This window comes from Chiloscyllium plagiosum, unplaced genomic scaffold, assembly GCF_037043375.1.
Source record: "Chiloscyllium plagiosum isolate Xiang-an unplaced genomic scaffold, Cpla_swu_hap1 HiC_scaffold_37, whole genome shotgun sequence".
NCBI classification, from domain to species: domain Eukaryota; kingdom Metazoa; phylum Chordata; class Chondrichthyes; order Orectolobiformes; family Hemiscylliidae; genus Chiloscyllium; species Chiloscyllium plagiosum.
Window position 1 is genome coordinate 40,821,383 of NW_028270175.1, and position 23,323 is coordinate 40,844,705.

The following is a 23,323-nucleotide window of genomic DNA, read 5'->3' on the forward strand; positions in this document are numbered from 1 at the left end:
GCGATGAGATCCCAACAACTAGGACAGCTGAACAATATCACTCAAGCTCTGCCTTGGTTTAAAGTGACTCCAGGCTTGTAAATCTGAAGATGTGTTTGTATCACAAACATCAACACGAAACAGTGAACACAGATGAGTGAATCTTCAACCTGACTTTCAGGTGTCTCTGAATCCACAGGTTACCAACAAGAACATTGTATAAATATGCCTTAAATTCAACTCCAAATGCTTTGCTTACATGTGTCATTGTTTCCTGTAGAGCTTTAATTGTCATGTTCCCATCTTGAATTTGTCATGATACTATCTTATCATGATCAAATCTTAGAACATAAACACATACTTGACTTGCGACCTGCTGAAAATAAACCTTTGAACACAGTTTCTAAGAATTTTACATCACAGAAGGAAGATATTCAGACAATCATTCATATTACAGCTCTTCGATTGAGACACTTAATTAGTTTGACTTTCTTGCTTTTGCCCATTGCTCTACAGATGTTTATCCGACTCCCTTTCGAAAGTTGAATTTAAATTGAATCTGCTCCACAAACCTCTCAGGCAGCATAGTACACAACTATAACTTGTATGGAATAAAATCTCTTCACCTCCGATTCTTTTGCTAAATACCCTAAAACTGTCCTCTGGTCAACAATCCTTCTGTATGTGGTAACAATTCTCCTTATTTATTTGATCTTGTTCCTTCAGAATTTGGAACACTCATTAAATTACCTTTTTCATCAAAGAGTAATCACAGCTGTCGCTGACTGAAATCATGTAGCTCTGGTGCCATTCTAGTAGATATCCTCTGCATGTTCACCAAGCCCGATATTGTCTGAACGCAGAGAAAGCTATTGCTGTGTCACTATAAAGGCTGTTATGCTTCAACTTCACTGAAGTGGTTAGGACTGGGGAAACCGTATAAGTAACATTTCACCTGAATAAAGGTGAGTGAGTGACTAATTAACTACGTTTAAATATCCAAAAACTGAGATTCTTATCAGAAGGACTTATATATTTAATGGTAAGGTCCAGGGGAGTGTTTCAGAACAAGGAGACCTTGGAGTGCAGGTTCATAGTTCCTTGAGTGGAGCTGCAGGTTGACAAGGTAGTGAAGATGATGTTTGGTGTGCTTGCCTTTATTGGTCAGTGCATTGAGTATAGGAGTTGGGAGGTCACGTTGAGGCCATGTAAGTCATTGGTTAGGCCATTTTTGGAATACTGCATCCAATTCAGGGCTCCCTGCCGTGTTGTGAGACTTGAAAGGGTTCAGAAAAGATTTACAAAATCCTTGCCAGGGCTGGAGTGTTTGAGCTGGATAGGCTGGGGCTGTTTTCCCTGGAGCGTCGGAGGCCAAGGGGTGCCCGTACAGAGGTTTATAAAATCATGAGGGATATAGATAGGGTGGTTAGTCAAGGTCTTTTCCCCAAGGTATTGAGTCCAAAACGAGAGGGCATTGGTTTAAGGTGAAAGGGAAAAGATTTAAAAGGGACCTATGGGCATTGTTTTCACACAGAGGATGGTGCATGTATGGAATGAACTGCCAGAGGAAGTGGTGGAGGCTGGTAAAATTCTAACATTTAAAAGGCATTGGGATGGATATATGAATAGGGAAGGTTTAGAGGGATATGGGCCAAATGCTGTCAAATGGGACTAGATTCATTTAGGAAATCTGATTGGCATGGATGAGTTGAACCAAAGGGTCTGTTTCCATGCTGTATATCTCTATAACTCTTCTTGGGAAGTAATTAGATTTGTCACATACCTAAACTAGCGTTTTGCTCTAAATAAGTCAAACTTTATTTAAATACAGTCTTGTCGATTAGAGACATCAAGTGGAATGGTCTGAAAGCAGTTGTTTGCAATGCAATAATCCTAATACTGGCACGTGCTAGAAGAGTGAGAAGTTGTGATGAGGATTTGCAATGATGTTATGTCACCTTAATATCAAATGGGCATTAACGAGACAAGAGGTGAGTTCCTCAAAATCAATGTGATAAAAGTTGCACCCTGCAGCTTTTTGCCAGACTCTGTATGAAGGAAATGTTTTTGTAAAGTGCATTTTTATTAGTGCATTTTGCTATTGAAAATCAAATGCATGCGTGTGTTAAGTTACTTACAGTAGTTTGTTTTTGCAGATTCAGGTGAGTTCTTGTTTCACCTCCAGCTCTTCAATTTCATCAAGATATCACTGTAAGATTTTAGAAACATTGGATGAACCCCAAATCTTTTCAGAACCGTTTTGAAATTATGTTTTATCAAAGCAGTGTTTTTAACCCTCTTCAGAGTAATTTGTCTCTTCCTGATTGGTTCAGTGCTTCATCACTTGCTGCTTATAGAAGGCAATCATTGTTCCCTTCATAAAATTCAATTCAAACTTAGGCCTGATCTATCACTCACACTGCAGTTTAAACAGTGGTTCATACCCAATGGGTGTCCTGTGTGCCCACAGATGGGGCAGGATTACCCATGATACTGTACCTTTGTTTCTGACACATCAGTATTTCAGATGGCTGGTTCTGAAATGTATGGTTTCATAAATAATGCTAACCTTCCTCATGACGGCAGTTGGGGTGTGGAGCACCACAGCTGTCCCAAGTGAAGCCAGATACAGATGCAGGAGTTTAAGGATGATGATTCTGACTTCAGCCCATGAACTGAAAGGCTAATGACCATTATTGTTGAGACTGCCTGACTCAGTGCAATCTAGGGATTGGGCCTGAGGATATACTACTCAGGGTGAGTCTGCTGCAAAACACTGAGGAAACTTCTGCAAGGTGTTACGTCAAGCTTTTCTCAAACGTAGTTGTCCATGTCTCCTTGATGGCCAGAGACAATGTGGCTGTGAGGCTGACGCGATGGTGCTGAGACGAAAATAAACATGAGAACGGAGGAAGCAGGTCCAACTTTTTTTGTTCATTCATGGGATGTAGATTTCATTGTCTCAGCCACTGTTCCCCTTACAGAATAGCAGGCGGTGACGGTGGGGTGCAACAGGGTTCAGTGCTGGCACCTCAGCTGTTCACAATATACATTAACGATCAGGACAAAGGAATTGAATGCAATATCTCCAAATTTGCAGATGACTCTAAGCTGGGTGACAGTGTATGCTGTGAGGAGGATGCTAACAGGCTGCAGGGTCACTTGGACAGATTGGCTGAGTGGGCACATACAATATAATATGGATAAATATGAGATTATCCACTTTAGTTACAAAACCAGGAAGGCAGATTATTATCTGAATGGTAGCAGTTCAGGAGAAGGTGAGGTGCAAAGAGACATGGGTATCATGGTGGGACAGTCGCTGAAGGTTAGCATGCAGGTGCAGCAGGAGTTGAGGAAATGTAATTTCATGCTGGCTTCATAGCGAGAGGATTTGAGAATAGGAGGAGGGATGTCTTGCTGCAGTTATGCAGGGTCTTGGTGACACCACACCTTGAGTATTGTGTACAGTTTTGGCCTCCTAGCCTGAGGAAGAACACTCTTGCTGTTGAGGGAGTCCAGTGAAGGTTCACCAGACGGATTCCTGGGTTGGCAGGACTGATATTGAGGAAAGACTGGATTGACTGGGTTTGTACTCACTGAAATTTAGAATAATGAAGGAGAATCTCACAGGAACCTATAAAATCCTGATTGGACTGGACAGACTAGATGTGGAAAGAATGTTCCCAAAGTTGGGAAAGTCCAGAACTAGGAGTCACAGTCTAAGAATAAGGCTGAAAATGTGTTGCTGGAAAAGCGCAGCAGGTCAGGCAGCATCCAAGGAGCAGGAGAATCGATGTTTCGGGCATGAGCCCTTCTTCAGGAATACCCCTCTAAGAATAAGGGGTAAGCCATTCAGGACTCAGATGAGGAAGGATTTCTTCACTTGGAGAGTTGTGAACCTGTGGAATTCTCTCCCACAGGAAGCTGTTGGAGCGAGTTCATTAAATCTATTCAAGAGGGAGCGGGACGTGGCTCTTGAAGCTAAAAGGATCACGGGATATGGAGAAAAATCAGGAATGGGATACTGAGATTGCATGATCAGCCATGATCATATTGAATGGTAGTGCAGGTTTGAAGGGCCGATTGCCTATTCCAGTACCTAGCTTCGATGTTATTGTGCATCTCTAGTTTCCCTTGAGAAGGTGACAGTGAGCTGCCTTCTGGAACAACTACAGTCCATTTGGTGTAGAGACATCTATAATAGGAGGGAATTCCAGGATTTTCACCAAATGACAGGGAAGGAGACATGGTACATTTCCAAGTCAGTATGGTGAGTGGCTTGAAGGGGAACTTGCAAGTGGTGGTGGTTCCCATGTATTTGCTGCCCTCGTCCTTCTAGACAGTAGTAGACATGGGTTTTGTAGGTTCCGAAGAACCTTGGAGAATTTCTTTATCAAAGCATACTGTATCCAGTCCCACAGTTTATCTGATACTCAGCAACTTTCAACTGTGCCTTTTGTAAATCTACAGATTGATGTTTCTGTCCTGGGCAAGGGCACCCCCTGGTGGTTTGGAAAATTTTTGCGCTAATAATGTGAAATAACCAAATAACATTTGAATGCTAACAGTCGTTTGCAGCTTTTGAGAGACTTTGGTCTGCTTTGTTTTATCAAAGATTTATGCGCTAATAAACTGGTGCTTGAAAGGACTGCCTTTTACTGAACAAATGTGTTTCAGAGTGCTAATGTGCTGAATGTTCATCACAGTTACCAATAAGTGAATAATGATGGGACAGAAGAATTCTATTTGTTATATGACATCTTTGTGTAGCAGAATTTATTCTCTAATGGGATGTGGGTGTTGTTGGCTGGGCCAGCATGAAATCAAATGAATATGTTGCCCTCCTCTAATCAAACAAAATGGGCAAAAGTAGCAGCCACCTGGAAGTTGGAGAGCAAGTCCCAGGTTCTGGTGAAGCAGGTTAGAGGTCAGAGATAATTGACGCACAAACTTTGCTTCAGCCCCTAATTTTACAATGCCACTGCTATATTTGAATCATAAATCTTTAAGTCTATGTTTATGCAAACTGTGTACCAATTTGCAATTAAACCTTCACTCAGTAAAGCCAGTGTTTATAGGTAACTATCTCTTCTAGCATATTACTGAATGTGCTGTTCACGGGGAGTTGTTATATTTTACAGGTGCAGGATATTTATCATGGGAAACTGTGATAAAATGCACCTAAATATAAGATTCTTCATACATTAAAGATAGATATATGAATCTACCAACATCAATATTGATGATGTACATTGCTTTAACAATTTTTCAGGCCAAAGTTGAACGAACAGATATTGGCACACTTATTATCCATTCAATCACTATGTCCCAAGCTGGTGTCTACCTGTGCGTGGGAACTAATGCTGCTGGCTCCTCAGAAGGTCGCATTGAAGTCTCAGTGTTAACCTGTAAGTGTCAGTTTTCCAGAGTGTTGTGTTTATTTGTGCTGATGTCTGAAGTTGTCTCCAATTGAGTTTGGTCTCACTCTTGTGCCCAAGTTTTTCATGTAAATACCTCTTCCAACTTCAGAAGAAGCTATTTGAGATCTTTCCTATTTGAGGATAATCCATATATATTTGGCCATGGGTAGCCTTTAAGGGACTTGCCATGCTGTGTCTCCTCCACAGAGATGATCGGTATAATTGATGTAGCCAATGAGCAGAACCAGCAGCCTGCTCCGTTCTGGTACAAGGATGTAACTGAAAAGCTCAGTATCACTTGGAGCTGAGCCACCTTTTTAATAAGTTGCCTGTCTTCAAATCTAACTAGAAAACAAACTATATGTCAGTAATGAAGGCTCACACTGGCACCAAGTAAATTGCTTCTTAGCTTGTAAAGCTTAGGAGGTAACTTGTTAGAGAGGGATGGGCTTACCTTGGGGAATACAGTCACTCCAGATATGTCATTGGTCTACCTGGTACGGCTAAGTCCTGTTTCAACTGAAGGAAAGCCAGGAATTCCCAATTAGTGTTCACTTAATCATAGAAGCAAGAATAGGCCATTCAGCCCATCAATTCCTGATGAAGCGCTTTTGCCCGAAACATCGAATTTCCTGCTCCTCAGCTACTGCCTGACTTGCTGTGCTTTTCCAGCACCACTCTAATCTTGACTCATTCAGCCTGTTCTCCCCTTCGCTGAGATCATGGCTGATTTGTGGCCCAACTCCACATACCTTTGGCCCATATCCCTTAATACCATTGCTATAATCTATACCTACCTATAATCCCTATAACTTTATCTATCTCAAATTGAAGATTAACAACTAATTTGCATCTACTATCATGTGTGGAAGAGAGTTCCATGCATCTACCATCACTGGTGTGTAGAGGCACTTCCTAACCTCGCTCCTGAATGGTCTGTCACTAGTTCTCAGACTGTACCCCCTGGTTCTGAAGCTCCAACTAGTGGAAATAATTTAACTTTATCTACCATGTTTTTTCTTGGCCATTTACTTCACCTCAATATTTTCCATTTGTGGGCCTGAGTCTGGTCAAGAGAGTTTATTCCTGGAGGTTCCTTCTGAATTCGTTTTGCCGGATATTTGGATAAGTACACAAATACACAAATGGAGGAATATGGGCCAGGAGCAGGCAGGTGGGACTAGTTTAGTTTGGGATTATGTTCGGCATGGACTGGTTGGATCGAAGCATCTGTTTCTGTGCTGTATGACTCTGTGACCACATGGCACTTGTTAATGTTATCTTTTCTCTTTCTTCTTGCAGTGGGTTTTGTGGTTGTTAAAGGATAACTTTATACTGTGTAATTGCTATAAGAGTTTCTCCACAAGCTGAAATGTTTACCTTTTACAGATGTGGTGGTTTTATAATCTATAATACATTATAGATTATGATACATTATAGATTATGATACATCATAAAACAAGACATCCTTCCCTCTTCCTGATTTATCTTCAAATGAATCTACCTCTGTACCTTTAATTTCTGAATGGTAATCACCCATTGAAACCTTCTGTTAAGAGTGCTGTAATTGCCAATTTTTTTTACTCCAAATCATTACCTGGAATTTTGACCTTTGAATATTAGAAGACTAATGCATTAATTTGCGAGCTTAAAGTTTAGAAAGTTTTAGAAGGCAGAATTATTTCATTGAAAATGAGCTGCCACATACTGCTCATCTACTTCGCCATGAACTTAACCTTCATAAATCCATTTTAAACTTTGTGTCACCATCAAAATGCTGACTTAGAAATTATTCAGTCTTCCAAAATGTTATTTTCTAAAATAAACATATCATTAAAATATATTTGCTTTTGTTCAGACTTTCCCAAGTATGACTGATTTAATGTGTGGTATGTGCACACAGTAGGTGCCTGTAGCATGTAGGAATTTTCCAGACACCTCACTTTTCTTTTGTTTTAATTTTCATGGGAGGTGGCCATTATTGGCAAAGTCAGTATTTATTTCCCTTCCTTAATGGCCCTCAAACTTGGCGGTTTGCTATGTCACTTCAGGACGCAGTTCAGAGTCAGCCATGTTGCTATGGTGTCACATGTTGGCCAGACCAGATAAGGTTGGCAGATTTCCTTCCCTACAGGACATTGGTAAATCATTTGAATTGTATTGGAAGAATAATGTGACTGGTGCAAGCCATCTTGATCTGTGCTTAACTTATCATGCCTACTGTTATTTTCAGTTTTCTGGCGGTATTTCTTTCTGCCATGTTTTGATCTGTTTGTTTCTGATGTCTCCTCTGCCCACAGCAGAAGGATCGGTACCAGTAATCCGAATTCATCCCTCCCCTGCCTCAGTAACGGAGGGAAACATACTTGAATTGTACTGTCATGTGACGGGGGATCCTCGACCCAAGATCACATGGCGCAAGAGAAGTGGCTACCTAACATCTAATCACCAGGTACGATATTGTAAAATCTACATTGGTTAAAGAAGGTTCATCCATGGAGATCTTTGTGGAAGACGATGAGAATTCTCCCAGAGTCATAATCGATGCTCAAATCTTGATTAATATCAACAGCACAGAGAATCTGGCAATTTATCATGTTGCTTTTGTGGAGCTTAATGTGTGCAAATTGGCTGCATCACTTTCTACATTACAACTTCCTACATTACAACTTCTGACAGCAGCAACTACACTTGAGAGCTGTGGGACACTCTAACATCTTGAAATACCCTTTCCAGGAAGGGAAATCATTGGAAACGATTATCAGGGACAAGATCTATACGCATTTAGAAACAAATAGACTTATTAGTGATAGACAGGGTGGTTTTGTGAGGGGAAGGTCATGCCTCACTAACTTGGAGTTTTTTGAGGAGGTGATGAAGATGATTGATGTTGGAAAAGCTATTAATGGTATCAACATAGACTTCAATAAAGCTTTTGACAAGGTCCCTCATGGCAGACTGGTGCAAAAGGTGAAGTCGCATGGTATCAAGGGTGAGGGGTGAGCTGGCAGGATGGATACAGAACTGGCTTAGTCATAGGAGGCAGAGGGTAATGGTGGATGGGTGCTTTTCAGAATGGAGAGTTGTGATTACTGGTGTTCCACAGAGATAAGTGCTGCGACCCCTGCTGTTTGTGATCTACATAAATGAATTAGAGGAAAATATAACTAGTCTAATTAGTAAGTGTGCAGATGATACAAAGATTGGTGGAGTTGCGGATGGTGGGGAGGATTGTCAGAGGATACAACAGGGTATAGAGCAGTTGGAGGCCCAAGCAGAAAAATGACAGAGTTTAATCTGGACAGATGTGAGCTGGTGCATTTTGGAAGGTCAAGTACAGGTGGAATTTATACAGCGAATGGCAGAACCCTTCAGCGTATTGATATCAGAGGAATCTGGGAGTGCCAATCCACAGATTACTGAAGGTGACTGCACAAGTAGATAATGTATTAAAGAAGGCTTTTGGCATGTTTGCCTTTATTGAGGGGTCATTGAGTATAAGGTTAGACAAGTTATGCTGCAGCTTTATAGAACTTTAGTTAGGTCACACTTGGACTATTGCACACAGTTCTGGTCACCACACTGCCAGAAAGATATGGATGCTTTGGAGAGGGTACAGAAAAGGTTTACCAGGACTGCCTAGTACGGGGGATTTTACCTATGAAGAAAAGTTGGATAGGCTGGGTTTGTTTTAACTGGAATGCAGGAGGTTGAGGAGCAGCCTGATAAAAGTTTATAAGATTGTGAGTGGCTTAGATAGAGTGGCAAGAATGAAGCTTTTTCCCAGGGTGGAGCAGTCAATTACTATGGGACACAGGTTCAAGGTACTTGGGGGAGGGTGGGGGAGATGTTTAAAAGAGATGCATGAGGTACGTTTTTCACCTAAACGGTGGTGAGTGTCTGGAACCAGAGGAGGTGGTGAAAGTAGACACAATAGCAGCATTTAAGAAGCGCCTAGATGAATACGTGAATAGGAACATAATAGAGGTAAACAGATCCTGTAAGTGAAGACAATTTCAGGATGGAAAGGCCAAATGTGTCAGTTCAGACATGGAGGGCCGAAAGGCCTGTTCCTATGCTGTATTGTTCTTTCCCTCTCTGGGTCTCTTGGCAAAAATCAAAAGTGGGGATCCCAGCCAGTTTCATCCTTTTACACTTTTGTTTATTATTCAGATATCAGACTCCAGGAAGTGTTGATGTTCAGATTGATGAGTGACATCCTTATGGTGAACCTGGCAATACAAGGCTTGAGTGCTTAGAGCAGCCCAGTTCTTTGGTTGTTTGTTCTAGGGGTGTCACTGGTAAGATCACTATTTATTGCCAGTTTCTAATTCCCCTGGATAAGATGGTGGTGAGTTGTTCTGCCATCATCCATATGATGTAGGGACACCCATAATGCTTTTGCTGTAACAGTTTGCTACAACAAAGTGGTTTGGCCATATCAAGGGGTTTTAACAGTCGACTACGTTGCTGTGAGTCAGACTATATAAAGGTGGCAAATTCCCTCCTGTTAAGGGTGATAGTAAACCAGAAGAACAATTTAGTTGTTCCATGATCCTTATTAATTACGTCACCATTTATTTTCAGATATGTTCATCAATTAAATAATTTGAGTCTCCCCAAGTTGCTTTAGTGAGATTTGAACTAGTGTCACCAGAGACTTTGGATTAGTGGTCAAATAGCATTACTATCTTGTTACTGCCTCTAATTGTGTCAGAGAATGGTTCCCACTGCTCTAATATTGTGATTTCTCTTCTAGGTGCAAGGCCCAGTGTTACGCATTCGACAGGCCACTCGTGCTGATGCTGGGGATTATATCTGTCACGCTGAAAACAGTCTTGGAATGCAAGAAGTTTCAGTCTCTGTGTCAGTCAGCTCCAGTGATTTCCGTATGTAACCACCCACTGTTTCTGAGTAACATTGGATGCTTTCTGCCCCTTCCTTTATTGTTGAGTGCTAGACAAGAGATGTTACAAAACATCTGGGTGAATCCACGTTAAAGTTATCAAAGCTTACCAATTACAAGAACATTCAGTATAGATCAGTAAAATATCTTGCATTGGCACAGATCAGTGATGAGGCCATACAGGGCTATTAGATACATAGATGGCAGATTATAAATAGAAAACATGAAATCAAAGTTCATTATTCAAGACCACTTCCAAAATTGCTTCCCATACCTTTTTTTGCAGAGTGATCCCCACTGTAGTGCCTCAGATGTAATATGAACTCCCAGGGAAGGGATTAGCTACAGCTGAAGGGTGGGGTTGGCTGAGTCAGTGTGAGATTGGCAGGGGGTGTGGGGAGTGGGCAATGGAACCGCCAGGGATGTGGTGGGAATTCCTGATTAAGGGCTTTTGCCCAAAACGTTGATTCTCCTGCTGCTCAGATGCTGGCTGATCTGCTGTGTCTTTCCACCACCACACTCTTGACTTTTAATCCAGCATTTACCGTACTCACTTTCGCCTATGTGGTGGGAATTGTTCAAACTGCATGATTTGCCTGAGTAAACCTTTTTGCTGGCTCTTTGGGTAGCAGCAGTCACCTCTCGAAGATCAATCAGTTAGGCCACATCCACCAACAGAGAAAGACACAGAGGGCCTTGCAGCTGTTCGCATTCAGTCTGAACTCCATTGCTACCTCAGAGCTTGTGGGCCACTGAAATAACACCACAGAGGCCGATATCCTGTCACCAGGTTACCCTTTATTTACACGTGGTGAGTCCTTAACACTGATCCAGCTCTCTGATTGAAAGAACCTCTGACACTCCTGTTCTTCTCTGTCAGCCTGGGCCCCCTGATTGAACCCGTGAGATCTATGAGATCCACCTGGCTGACCTCATTACAATCACTACAGCAACAAAATCCCATCACATGACCCTGCTGGGGAAGGATCACAGTTCCTGGATTTCTGAATTAGTGATTCTCGATTTGACTGTTACTGGAAAAGCCCTTCATCAGGAATGATGCCCGAAACGTCGATTTTCCTGCTCCTCGGATGCTGCCTGACCTGCTGTGCTTTTCCAGCACCACTCTAATCTGGATTCTGATTTTCAGCATCTGCAGTCCTCACTTTTGCCTAATAGTTACTGATTGACTGGCCTCTTAAAATAGTTAATCCTTTTAAACCCACCAAAACTTGCCATGCTGGTATAGTTTCTTCCTTTAACCTTCTGTATTATACTGAAGAAATTTGTAGTTTCTCAAATTTTCTAAACCAGAGTGACAATGTAGCTCAATAATTTGGTTCCATCCTTCAGTTTAACAACTATTGTTACATTGAATGTTACTGGTGCAAAAAGTGTTGCTTTCAGAGATAAAGTCTGTTTTGATCTGTTTGTCTCATTTTAAAACTTTCTTGTGGTCTTAATGCTCTCCACAGCCCAGAGAAGTGCCCCAACAGTACGGGTTCACCCTTCACGTACCTCAGTAGGTGAAGGAGAGATGCTGGAGTTACACTGCCAGGTCACAGGGTACCCACAACCCAGGATCACTTGGTACAAAGTCGCTGGCACTCTCTCAGCCAATCACCAGGTAGGTGAAGGTAGTGCTAGATCAACCCTGGTTATCCTTCCACAGAGAATTATTTATCGATGAGATTTGTTAGTGTATGATCAAATTGTTGCCCAGTTACAGTCCTCGACAACAGTAATTGGCATCAGTTGGCACGGTGGCTCAGTGGTTAGCACTGCTGCCAGGGACCTGGGTTCAATTCCAGCTTTGGGTGACTGTGGAGTTTGCATATTCTCCCCGTGTCTGCGTGGGTTTCCTCTGGGTGCTCTGGTTTCCTCCCTCAATCCAAAGATGTGCAGGTCAGGTGAATTGGCCATGCTGAATTGCCCATAATGTTCAGGGATGTGTAAGTTAGGTACATTAGTCAGGGGTAAAAGTGGAGTGACAGGATAGGGGAATGGGTTTGGGTGGGATACTGTTCGGAGAGTCAATGTGGACTTGTTGGGCTGAAGGGCCTGTTTCCAAACTGTGGGGATTCTATGATTCTTTTAAAAAAAAAGCGGACAAGAGTCAAGTCTTTATCAAATAATTACTACCTTTATTAGTTTAGTTAAAACCGACATAGAGTTCACACCATTTGGTTAGGAAAAGATTAACAGCAAGTTCCCAGAACCATCAACAAAAATAAAAGCTAATACACAAGAATAGAAGCTCACACTGGCTACATGTTTTCCCCCAGATCTTGGGGTCATTTCCACACTTCAAAGTGTGGGGTCCAAGACTTTGTGAAGATTGCTGATGGCACACTGGAATCCTTCACTTTTGTCCTTATTCGTTATCTGTGGTGTCTTGTTAACATAGAAAAGTACAGCACAACCTTCGGCACTCGATGTTTTGTCGACCTTTTATCCTACTCTAAGATCAGACTAACCTTCGTTGTGCTATCATCCATGTGCCTATCCAAGAGTCACTTAAATGTCCCTAATGTCTCTGACTCTACTACCACTGCCTCTGACACCTCCCCTAAGCCTTCCTCCAATCACCTTAAAATTATGCCCCTCATGATATTTCCGCCCTGGGAAAAGTCTCTGGCTATCCAGTCTATCTATGCCTCTCATCATCTTGTACATTTCTATGGAGTTGAGGTTAGATTAGATTCCCTACAGTTTAGAAACCAGTCCTTCGGCCCAACAAGTCCACACTGACCCTCTGAAGAGTAATCCACCCAGACCCGTTTTCCCTCTGACTAATGCACCTAACACTGTGGTCAGTTTAGTGTGGCCAATTCACATAACCTGCACATCTTTGGGCTGTGGGAGCAAACCGGAGCACCCAGAGGAAACTCATGCAGACACGGGGAGAATGTGCAATCACCACACAGACAGTCGCCCAAGGCTAGAATCGAACCTAGTTCCCTCAAACTTTCTCCAGTTCAGGCCGCATCTTGGACTGGATGTTCTTGAGATTAGATTAGATTAGATTAGATTCCCTACAGTATGGAAACAGGCCCTTCAGCCCAACAAGTCCACACCGACCCTCTGAAGACTAACCCACCCAGACCCATTCCCCTGCCCTATATACACCCCTGACTAATACGCCTAACACTATGGGCAATTTAGCATGGCCAATTCACCTGACCTGCACATCTTTAGACTGTGGGAGGAAATTGGAGCACCCGGAGGAAACCCACGCAGATACGGGAGAAAGTGCAAACTCCACACAGACAGTGTGGCAGGAATCGAACCCAGGTCCCTGGCACTGAGACAGCAGTGCTAACCACTGAGCCACCGTGCTGCCATGTCTTTCCACTGTGGGCTCACTCCCAGGTCCCCTTTCGGATTATTTCATTGATTGTCCTCCGAATAAAGATGTCCCCCTTATGTCATCTCTCAGAGCTGAACCAGCTCAAAATGTCTTGAGCCAGCAGCTGGGGCTCGGGTAACTTCAGTTCACAGCGACTGCCTTTGTTCTGGCCAACAAAATGTTTAACTACTCGGAAGCAGGGGATGCATCAAAGCATTGCATGAAATCACCTTGAACACCCAAACATTAACCCCCGATCATACAGCTGGTATCAACATCAAGCTGCTAGTATAACCTGTATCTTTACCTGTGAATCCACAATTTAGAGGAGCATTGCAAGTATACTCAGTGTGAGTCTTCACCCAAAGTCCATAGCTGTGCATCTTCGCCTGGCTCATCACTGGATGGCCTTGTGGATAGCGAATTCCAGCTCGATGTTCCTTTTGAGTCTTGTTTTCCATTCTCCAGTCGTAGAACGCCATCAAATGTCAGCTGTCCCTCTTTCCTGTGCAGCAGCTGTGAAATGTGCTTGTCATTGTGCTTGTCAACGTTGAAAACAACCAGGGAGAGCACAAGTGCCCGAGACTGTAAATTTTCTGTTGTTGCTCTAGGTGCAGGGCCCTGTGCTGCGCATCCTTCACATGACTCCTTCTGACATCGGGGATTACATCTGCCGTGCAGAAAATGAAGTTGGAACACGAGAGGTCAAGTTCTCTGTATCGGTCACTTCCACTTCATCCAGTATGTAACCCGGTCATTCTTTCAGCATCTGACTTACACTTTGCTTGATTCACTTTATTGCCATTTGGTTTATTCTTGTATCCACTCTGAACTACAGCTGAGAGTTAAATATTAATTTATTGTGTAACAGTGATGTTATTTAGGGCTTCAATATTAGGGAAACAGGATCCAGTCAGCTCAAAACATAGTTAACATCAGAGAAGCACACTTGATGCTGTCATAAGAGTTAGGGTGGCTGTAGATCAGACACTATCTCACTAAATGGCAGGAAGGGCTCAAGAAGCTGAAAGGTCTACTCCTCTTCCTACGACTGAGCATGGTTTTATTAAGGTTAGGTCCTCTATGTCTAATCTCAGATAATCTGAGAAAAGAGTACCTTGTACTCAGTTCCCCATTTCCATTGGTTCTCCCCAACAATCATTGTTCTGCTAGCCAATGATTCTCCTTCTATCTCTTTATCTCTGCAACAACTAACGACTGTCTTAGAGTATCTGCCTCATGGGCAATAGGGGAGACAATGGCCTAGTGGCATTATCACTGGCCTGTTAATCCAGAGACCTAGAAACTGTTCTGTGGATCTGGGTTCGAATCCTGCCATGGCAAACAGTGGAATTTGAATTCAATAAAAATCCAGAACAGTCTAATGATGACCATAAATCCCTCGTCGATTGTTGGAAAAAAACAATCTGGATCACTAATGTCCTTCAGGGAAGGAAGCTGCTATCCTTACCTGGTCTGGCCTACATGTAACTGCAGACCCACAGCAATGTGGTTGACTCTTAACTGCCCTCCGGGCACTTAGGGATGGGCAATGAATGCTGCCTAGCCAATGATGCCCTCATCCTGTGAATGAATTTTGAAAAAACATTTGCAAAGAAAGAATGAAAATTTGCATTTAAATGGTCATACTATGTTCCAAAAGAGTTTTACAGGAGACGACTTGTGCTATGGATTGGTGTCTATAATTTAAGGTGAAGAATGAGTCTATGTGGCTTGGTTACTATGGCAACAAAAGGAAGACGTTAAAAAGACATGCTAGGAATTGGCAAGTTTTCCACGCTGCAGGCAATGACAGGAGCTTCTGTGATGACAGTGGGTTGACTGTTTGTCACCACCTGTCAAAAATCTCAGGATTGTGAAGTTTTATATACATTAAACTGTCCGTTTCAATCATCTAGATTCTGGAATGTGGGTTAAAGCTTACTCTTCAAAAAAAAAGGAAGGAGAGATAAAGCAAGGAATTATAGACTTGTTAGCCTGCCATCAGTAAATCAGGAAAGCTAGAATTTATCATTAGCAGTGTGATTTCAGAGCACTTAGAAAACCATGATAATTAGTGGAGTCAGCACGGGCTTACAGAAAGGTTATCCTATTTGACAATCTATGAGAGGCTTTTGAAGATATATTAGCAGGGCAAACTAGTTAATGCAGCATATTTGGATTGTCAAAAGGCATTCAATAAGATGCCACACAAGCAGAAGTCTAAGACCTATGATAATATATTAATATGGATTTAGGGTTTAATGCATGTAAACAATGTGGGGGAATAAATGGACTATTTACAAAACGGCAGGGTACAACTAATCGGGTTCCACATGGATCAATGCATGAGTCTATTTTATTTTAAATCTATAATGATGACTTGACAAAGGGAACTGAGCATAATCTGTCTTAAGTTTGGTGACAATGTCGCAAAGATTGAGAAATCCCCCACGGATTCAACATGGTTCTGATGAAGAGTCACTGGACTCAAAACGTTAACTCTGCTTTCTTCCCACAGAGACTGCTGGAGCTGCTGAGTTTCTCCAGCAATTTGTGCCAAAACCCATATTTGAAAACTAACGTTCACCCAGTTAAACTACTGGTAGGTTAACTGTAACCTAATTGGATCTGATCTCACAGGAAGAATCCACTTCCAGCAGAGCCCACATTCCAAAGGATACGAGTCTGATTTTTATCCTTTGGCTGCATGGTAACTTGGGCTCCACCCCTTGGAGTCACTCTGGTCTGGATACAAATAGGATGGGAAAATGTGGTTTAAGTAGTCCTGATGATGTTAAGTATTGTAACCTCCTTGTAGTGTTTCAGGCCAGTTCTTTCTGTATCTTAGGTTCTTTTGTGTTGAGATTGAATGGTTGCTTCATTTTCATTTTCCGAAGTTGGCTGGACTTTTGACTGCATTGGGAAGTAACTAATGAAACATCATGATTCAATAAAGTCAATGCAGCGTTCTTTCAAAATAATGTTCAAGTCTCAACTTTGATATTGTGTCAGTCATGAGTAGGGTCCTTATTGCAGCCCTGGTCCAGAAACTAAGGGGAAACCAGCCAATTCAAGATTGCACACTGTCAGTTAACAGACAATTGTGGACTTTGCCCCAGATGGCCACAGATGAAAAGTCAATTGAAATATTTTTGAAAATGTGCACAAATGATTGAAGTAAATACCAGGACAAGAAATACACTCGTTATTAATAGGATCTGTCTTGTCCATTTCTGATTGATTGGCTCATTCTGGTCTTTCCACACAGATCAAGGAACGGCCCCCACAGTGATGGTTCACCCCTCCCCCACCTCAGTAAGGGAGGGGGAAATGCTGGAGTTATACTGCCAGGTCACAGGTCAACCAGAACCCAGGATCACATGGTACAGGGCGGCTGGCTCTCTAACATCCAATCACCAGGTAGGAGATAGCTTCCAGACTAGCCATTGTCCATGTGTTTTTCTCGTTTCCCTTTTCCATTCTTCAAATCTCTAACCATGAATGAAAAGTAAGGGGGAATCTACCACTCTGTATCTTTCTGAATGCTGAAAGCAGCGTGGGGGAGAGTGAGTAACAGGCTGTGATTTTCCTCTTGATGCTCTAGGTACAGGGCCGTGTGCTACGCATCCTTCGTATGAGTTCAGCTGATGTCGGTGATTACATCTGCCGCGCAGACAATGTCCACGGAACACAGGAGGTCAAATTCTCCGTCTCAGTGCTTCCCTCCACGTGTACGTAACACAGCATTCTTCACAGATTTCAGTTGTGCCACCTTTTATCTATTAATGGGTAATATAGTGACATGAATAGAGTGACATGAATAGCAGACAGGAAACAAAGAGTAGGAACATACAAGTTTTTTTCTGAGTGGCAATCAGTAACTTGTGGGATCGGTGCTCGGACTCCAGATATTCACAATACATATTAATGATTTAACTGAGGGAACTAAATGCAACATTTCCAACTTTGCAGATGACACAAAGCTGGGTGGGAGGGTGAGCTGTGAAGATAATGCAGAAATGCTACAGTGTGAGTGGGATAAATTGAGTGAGTTGTTGAAAATACTGACAACAATGTAGGACAGTTAACCAAATTTAATCAGGAAAAGATGGTAATGAATATTGGAATAAAAGCAGAGAATGCTGGGGACGCTCAGCATCTATGGAGAGATAAACAGAGTTAATGTTTCAGGTCCACTGTGACTTCTTCATAACTGAAAGGTGTTGAAAAATGATTTTTTTTAATACAGTTGACAGAAGAGGAGGAGCAAGACAAAGGGGCTCTTAATGGTGGTGAAAAAAAATATATAAAATAGGTGTAACATGAATGGGTCCTCTATAATAAGAACAAATTAAACAAGACAAGACAATAAAACAAAGAATTGCGGATGCTGGAAAGTGTAGTGATTGTAATGAGACACTCTAGTGCCTGACTCTGAATGAGGCAATACTAAATTCAAGGCCTGTCCGTGTGTAAGTAAAGAGTGATTTGGTAATGGATAATGGCCTCTGTGGAGTTATTTCACAACATAAACAGAAATTGTTGGAGAGACTCAGCAGGTCTGGAAGCATCTGTGAAAAGAAAGCAGAGTTAATGTTTCAGGTCCAGTGACCCTGACTTCAGAACTGACAAGATGAGGGTGTGAGGGGGTACAGACCATAAGAAAAATGGTGAACAGACATAGTGCAATCAGTTTCTGAAAGTATAGAATTCATTGTTGAGACCTTGAGGCTGTGAAGTTCCCATGCAGAAGGTAAGGTGTAGTCCCTCATCAAGCTAGTATTTGTAGTTAACTCCACAGGAACTGTGGCATTATGCGTAACTTGCCTTTCCTCATCTCTTCTGCCAAAATGCATCTCACCTCACTTGTTTATATTAACTTCACTTGCCACTTACCTACCCTTTCTCCAAAACTGTCGTTGGTCGGCTGCAGGTCAATTGACATAATCCTCACAGCTCCAATAGTAACATTAGCAAATGCTGAGGTTTTGTTCTGTATTCCAGTATTGAAGTTGCTTACATGTAACAAAATAAAGTAGTAGTGATCTTAACCCTGAAACCTGGGGACCTCATACAATTTGTCATCTTCCATTCTGCCCTTTGTTCAGATTTTCTTTTTTTATCTCAGCTGACGTTGACGGTTCTAGTCCCTGAGCTTGTTTTGTCAGCAGCCTTTTATGTGGTTCTTCATCTCACACTTTCTTAAAAGACAAGATCCACTGCTTTCCTTTCAACAACGTTCTGCTACGTCATCAAAACATGTAATTAGTCTGATCAAGCGCAAATCTGCCTTTTACGAATCCCTGCTGACTTCGTTATTGAACTCAAACCCCTCCAGGTACCTGCTGATTCTTTTTCCCTGACTAAACATTACCAACCATTAAGAACCTTTCTTGAATGAGAATGTCATATTTGCCACTCTGCCACATGCCCCCTGTGTTGAAAGAAGTTTGGATAATGATCACAAACTCTTTTACCATCTCCATCCCTACTTCTATAGCCATCTCGTCCTGGTAACTAATCCACATGAAGCATAGCCTATCTTTCTAATATATCCTGCCCATCATAGAACATAGAAAAATACAGCACAGTACAGGCCCTCTGGCCCTCAATGTTGCGCCGATCCAAGCCCACCTAACCTACACTAGCCCACTATCCTCCATATGCCTATCCAATGCCCGTTTAAATGCCCATAAAGAGGGAGAATCCACCACTGCTACTGGCAGGGCATTCCATGAACTCCCGACTCGCTGAGTAAAGAACCTACCCCTAACATCTGTCCTGTACCTACCACCCCTTAATTTAAAGCTATGCCCCCTCGTAATAGCTGACTCCATACGTGGAAAAAGGTTCTCATGGTCAACCCTATCTAAACCCCTAATCATCTTGTACACCTCTATCAAGTCACCCCTAAACCTTCTTTTCTCCAATGAAAACAGCCCCAAGTGCCTCAGCCTTTCCTCATACGATCTTCCTACCATACCAGGCAACATTCTGATAAACCTCCTCTGCACTCGTTCCAGTGCTTCCACATCCTTCCCAGAGTATGGCGACCAAAATTGCACACAATACTCCAGATGCAGCCGCACCAGAGTCTTATACAACTGCAACATGACCTCAGGACTCCGGAACTCAATTCCTCTACCAATAAAAGCCAATACGCCATATGCCTCCTTCACAGCACTATTTACCTGGGTGGCAACTTTCATAGATCTGTGTACATGGACACCTCTGCTCATCCACACTACCAAGTATCAGACCATTAGCCCAGTACCCCATCATCTTGTTACTCTTACCAAAGTGAATCACTTCACACTTACCCACAGTGAACTCCATTTGCCACCTTTCTGCCCAGCTCTGCAGCTTATCTATATCCCGCTGTAACCTGCCACATCCTTCCTCACTGTCAACAACTCCACCGACTTTCGTATCATCCGCAAACTTGCTCACCCAACCTTCTAACCCCTCCTACAGGTCATTTATAAAAATGACAAACAGCAATGGTCCCAAAACAGATTCTTGCGGAACACCGCTAGTAACTGCACTCCAAGATGAACCTTTACTATCAACTACTACCCTCTATCTTCTTCCAGCCAGCCAATTCCTAATCCAAACCTCCAACTCACCCTCAATGCCATACCTCCATATTTTTTGCAGTAGTCTACCATGGGGAAGCTTATCAAACGCCTTACTAAAATCCATATACATCACATCTACCACTTTACCCTCGTCCACCTCCTTAGTCACCTTCTCAAAGAATTCAATAAGGTTTGTGAGGCATGACCTGCCCTTCACAAAACCATGCTGACTATCCTTGATCACATTATTCCTATCCAGATGTTCATAAATCCTATCCCTTACAATTCTCTCTAAGATTTTGCCCACAACTTTGCTCACCGGCCTATAGTTATTAGGGTTATCCCTACTCCCCTTCTTGAACAAGGGAACCACATTTGCTAGCCTCCAGTCTTCTGGCACTATTCCTGTAGACAATGCGGACATAAAAATCAAGGCCAATGGCTCTGCAATCTCCTCCCTTGCTTCCCAGAGACTCCTAGGATAAATGCCATCAGGCCCAGGGGACTTATCTATTTTCACCCTTTCCAGAATTTCCAACACCTCTTCCCTACATACCTCAAAGCCATCCATTCTAATTAATTGTGACTCAGTATTCACATCGGCAACAATGTCCTGTTCCTGAGTGAATACTGACGAAAAGTATTCATTCAGTGTCTCCCCAATCTCTTCAGCCTCCACACGCAACTTCCTACTACTATCCTTGACTGGACCTATTCCTACCCTCGCCATTCTTTTATTCCTGACATTCCTAAAGAAAGCCTTAGGGTTTTCCCTAATCCTACCAACTAAGGACTTTTCTTGTCCCCTCCTTGCTGCTCTTAGCTCTCTCTTCTGATCCTTCCTGGCTACCATATAATCGCCCCAATTGAACCTTCACACCTTCTCTTTACATAGGCCGCCCTCTTCCCTTTAACAAGGGATTCCAATTCCTTATTAAACCACGGCTCCCTCACATGACCCTTTCCTCCCTGCCTGACATTTACATACTTATCAAGGACACTCAATAGTTGCTCCTTGAACAAGCTCCACATATCAATTGCGCCCTTCCCTTGAAGCCTACTTTTCCAAGCCACGCATCCTAAGTCGTGCCTCACCGCATCATAATTTCCCTGCCCCCAGCTATAACTCTTGCCCTGCAGTGCATACTTATCCCTCTCCATCACCAGAGTAAAAGTCACCGAATAGTGGTCATGGTCCCCAAAGTGCTCACCTACCTCCAATTCTAACACCTGGTCTGGTTCATTACCCAGAACCAAATCCAGTATGGCCTCACCTCTTGTTGGCCTGTCTACATATTGTGTCAGGAAACCCTCCTGCACACATTGGACAAACACCGACCCATCTAACTAACTCGAGCTATAGCTTTCCCAGTCAATATCTGGAAAGTTAAAGTCCCCCATAACAACCACCCTATTACTTTCACTCTTCTCCTGAATCATCCTCGCAATCCTTTCTTCTACGTCTCTAGGACTATTAGGAGGCCTGTAGAAAACTCCTAACAGGGTGACCTCACCTTTCCAATTCCTATCAATTTTCACCCTGTCTGTCACCTCTACCATATATCTCTCTCCACTGATATTGAATCAGTATTCTCTTCCTTAATAATTCCCAATACAATGTATTCATTAGATAGTCTCCCCCTGATGTGCACCTCCAACTATTTATCATTTCCATTGCCCTCCTTCCTTTGCTTGCTATTTACACGCGAGGAAAAGATATTTTACTTCTCCTTGTTAATTATTGTGACATTCTAATCTCCCCTGATGACATGGATCCTCCACACATTGTCCCACTGTCAGTATGCACCTCCACCAAAACATATCCTCCTGCTGTCCAGAATGATCATTGAGAAGGTTTTGGAAATCAGCAAAAGGACATTGAAAGCAACCAAAAAGACAAACAGATGTGTAATATCTGAAATATACCTTACACTTGTGTCAATGATTTGGAACCAACAATGTACCATTACTCAATAATGACGATGAAGGCTCCACCAGTACAGCACTGACATGGTAACTTTGCCTAAACCATTGCACCAGATGACCTCAGATAAAATAATTAAAAATGTACACAAATGGTTGAAGTGAATACCAGGACAAGAAATAAATCTGGTAAATGATAGGATCTGTCTTGTCCATTTCTGATTGATTGACTCATTCTGGTCTTTCCATACAGATCAAGGAACGGCCCCCACAGTGATGGTTCACCCCTCCCCCACATCAATAAGGGAGGGGGAAATGCTGGAGTTACGCTGCCAGGTCACAGGTCAACCAGAACCCAGGATCACATGGTACAGGGCGGCTGGCTCTCTAACATCCAATCACCAGGTAGGAGATAGCTTCCAGATTGTCCATTGTCCATGTGTTTTTCTTGTTCCCCTTTTCCATTCTTCAAATCTCTAACCATGAATGAAAAGTAAGGGGGAATCTACCACTCTGTATCTTTCTGAATGCTGAAAGCAGCGTGGGGGAGAGTGAGTAACAGGCTGTGATTTTCCTCTTGATGCTCTAGGTACAGGGCCGTGTGCTACGCATCCTTCATATGAGTTCAGCTGATATCGGTGATTACATCTGCCGCGCAGACAATGTCCACGGAACACAGGAGGTCAAATTCTCCGTCTCAGTGCTTCCCTCCACGTGTACGTAACACAGCATTCTTCACATCATACGATTTGCACCATCTTTTATCCATTTTATGTCTGTCTGCTTCACCGTTCAGCTTAGATTTTTACTGTAGTTGAGTGGCAAGTATTTATTCCGTGAGAAGTGTTGTGTGACTACATTTGGTCAAGCAGTTTTATAACTAAGGCGGTTCTGAATACCGAGATTGTTATGGCTAGATAGCATTAATACTGTGTGTCAGTCAAATTTTCATTAATCAGGAGAAAATATTAATGAGCATTGTACATTTTGCATATCCAATACGGAAAGGTTAATGAGCATAAACATCAAGAAGGAAATGAATTAGCTGGTTTTCCCTCTCTAATTGCTCCTAATGTTTCGAGAAGGTAACTGAAATTGTTAATGAGAGCTATCCAAAGAATATTGCTTCTTTGGGATTCCAGAAGATAGTTAATAAGATTCC

The 23,323-nt window shown here is 42.5% G+C and overlaps 1 protein-coding gene across 14 annotated transcripts in view; it reads left to right on the forward strand.

Moving 5' to 3' along the window:
* The window catches only part of hspg2 (heparan sulfate proteoglycan 2), a 530,612-nt gene that overhangs the window by 391,343 nt on the left and 115,946 nt on the right, over positions 1 to 23,323 (forward strand). For all 14 annotated transcript variants that reach the window (XM_087980629.1, XM_087980631.1, XM_087980637.1 and 11 more), the window contains 9 exons: positions 5,255 to 5,390; positions 7,703 to 7,854; positions 10,162 to 10,291; positions 11,784 to 11,935; positions 14,269 to 14,398; positions 16,929 to 17,080; positions 17,265 to 17,391; positions 22,415 to 22,566; positions 22,751 to 22,877. In XM_087980629.1, the coding sequence (XP_087836755.1) occupies positions 5,255 to 5,390; positions 7,703 to 7,854; positions 10,162 to 10,291; positions 11,784 to 11,935; positions 14,269 to 14,398; positions 16,929 to 17,080; positions 17,265 to 17,391; positions 22,415 to 22,566; positions 22,751 to 22,877 (1,258 nt within the window). The remainder of the gene's footprint in view (positions 1 to 5,254; positions 5,391 to 7,702; positions 7,855 to 10,161; positions 10,292 to 11,783; positions 11,936 to 14,268; positions 14,399 to 16,928; positions 17,081 to 17,264; positions 17,392 to 22,414; positions 22,567 to 22,750; positions 22,878 to 23,323) is intronic.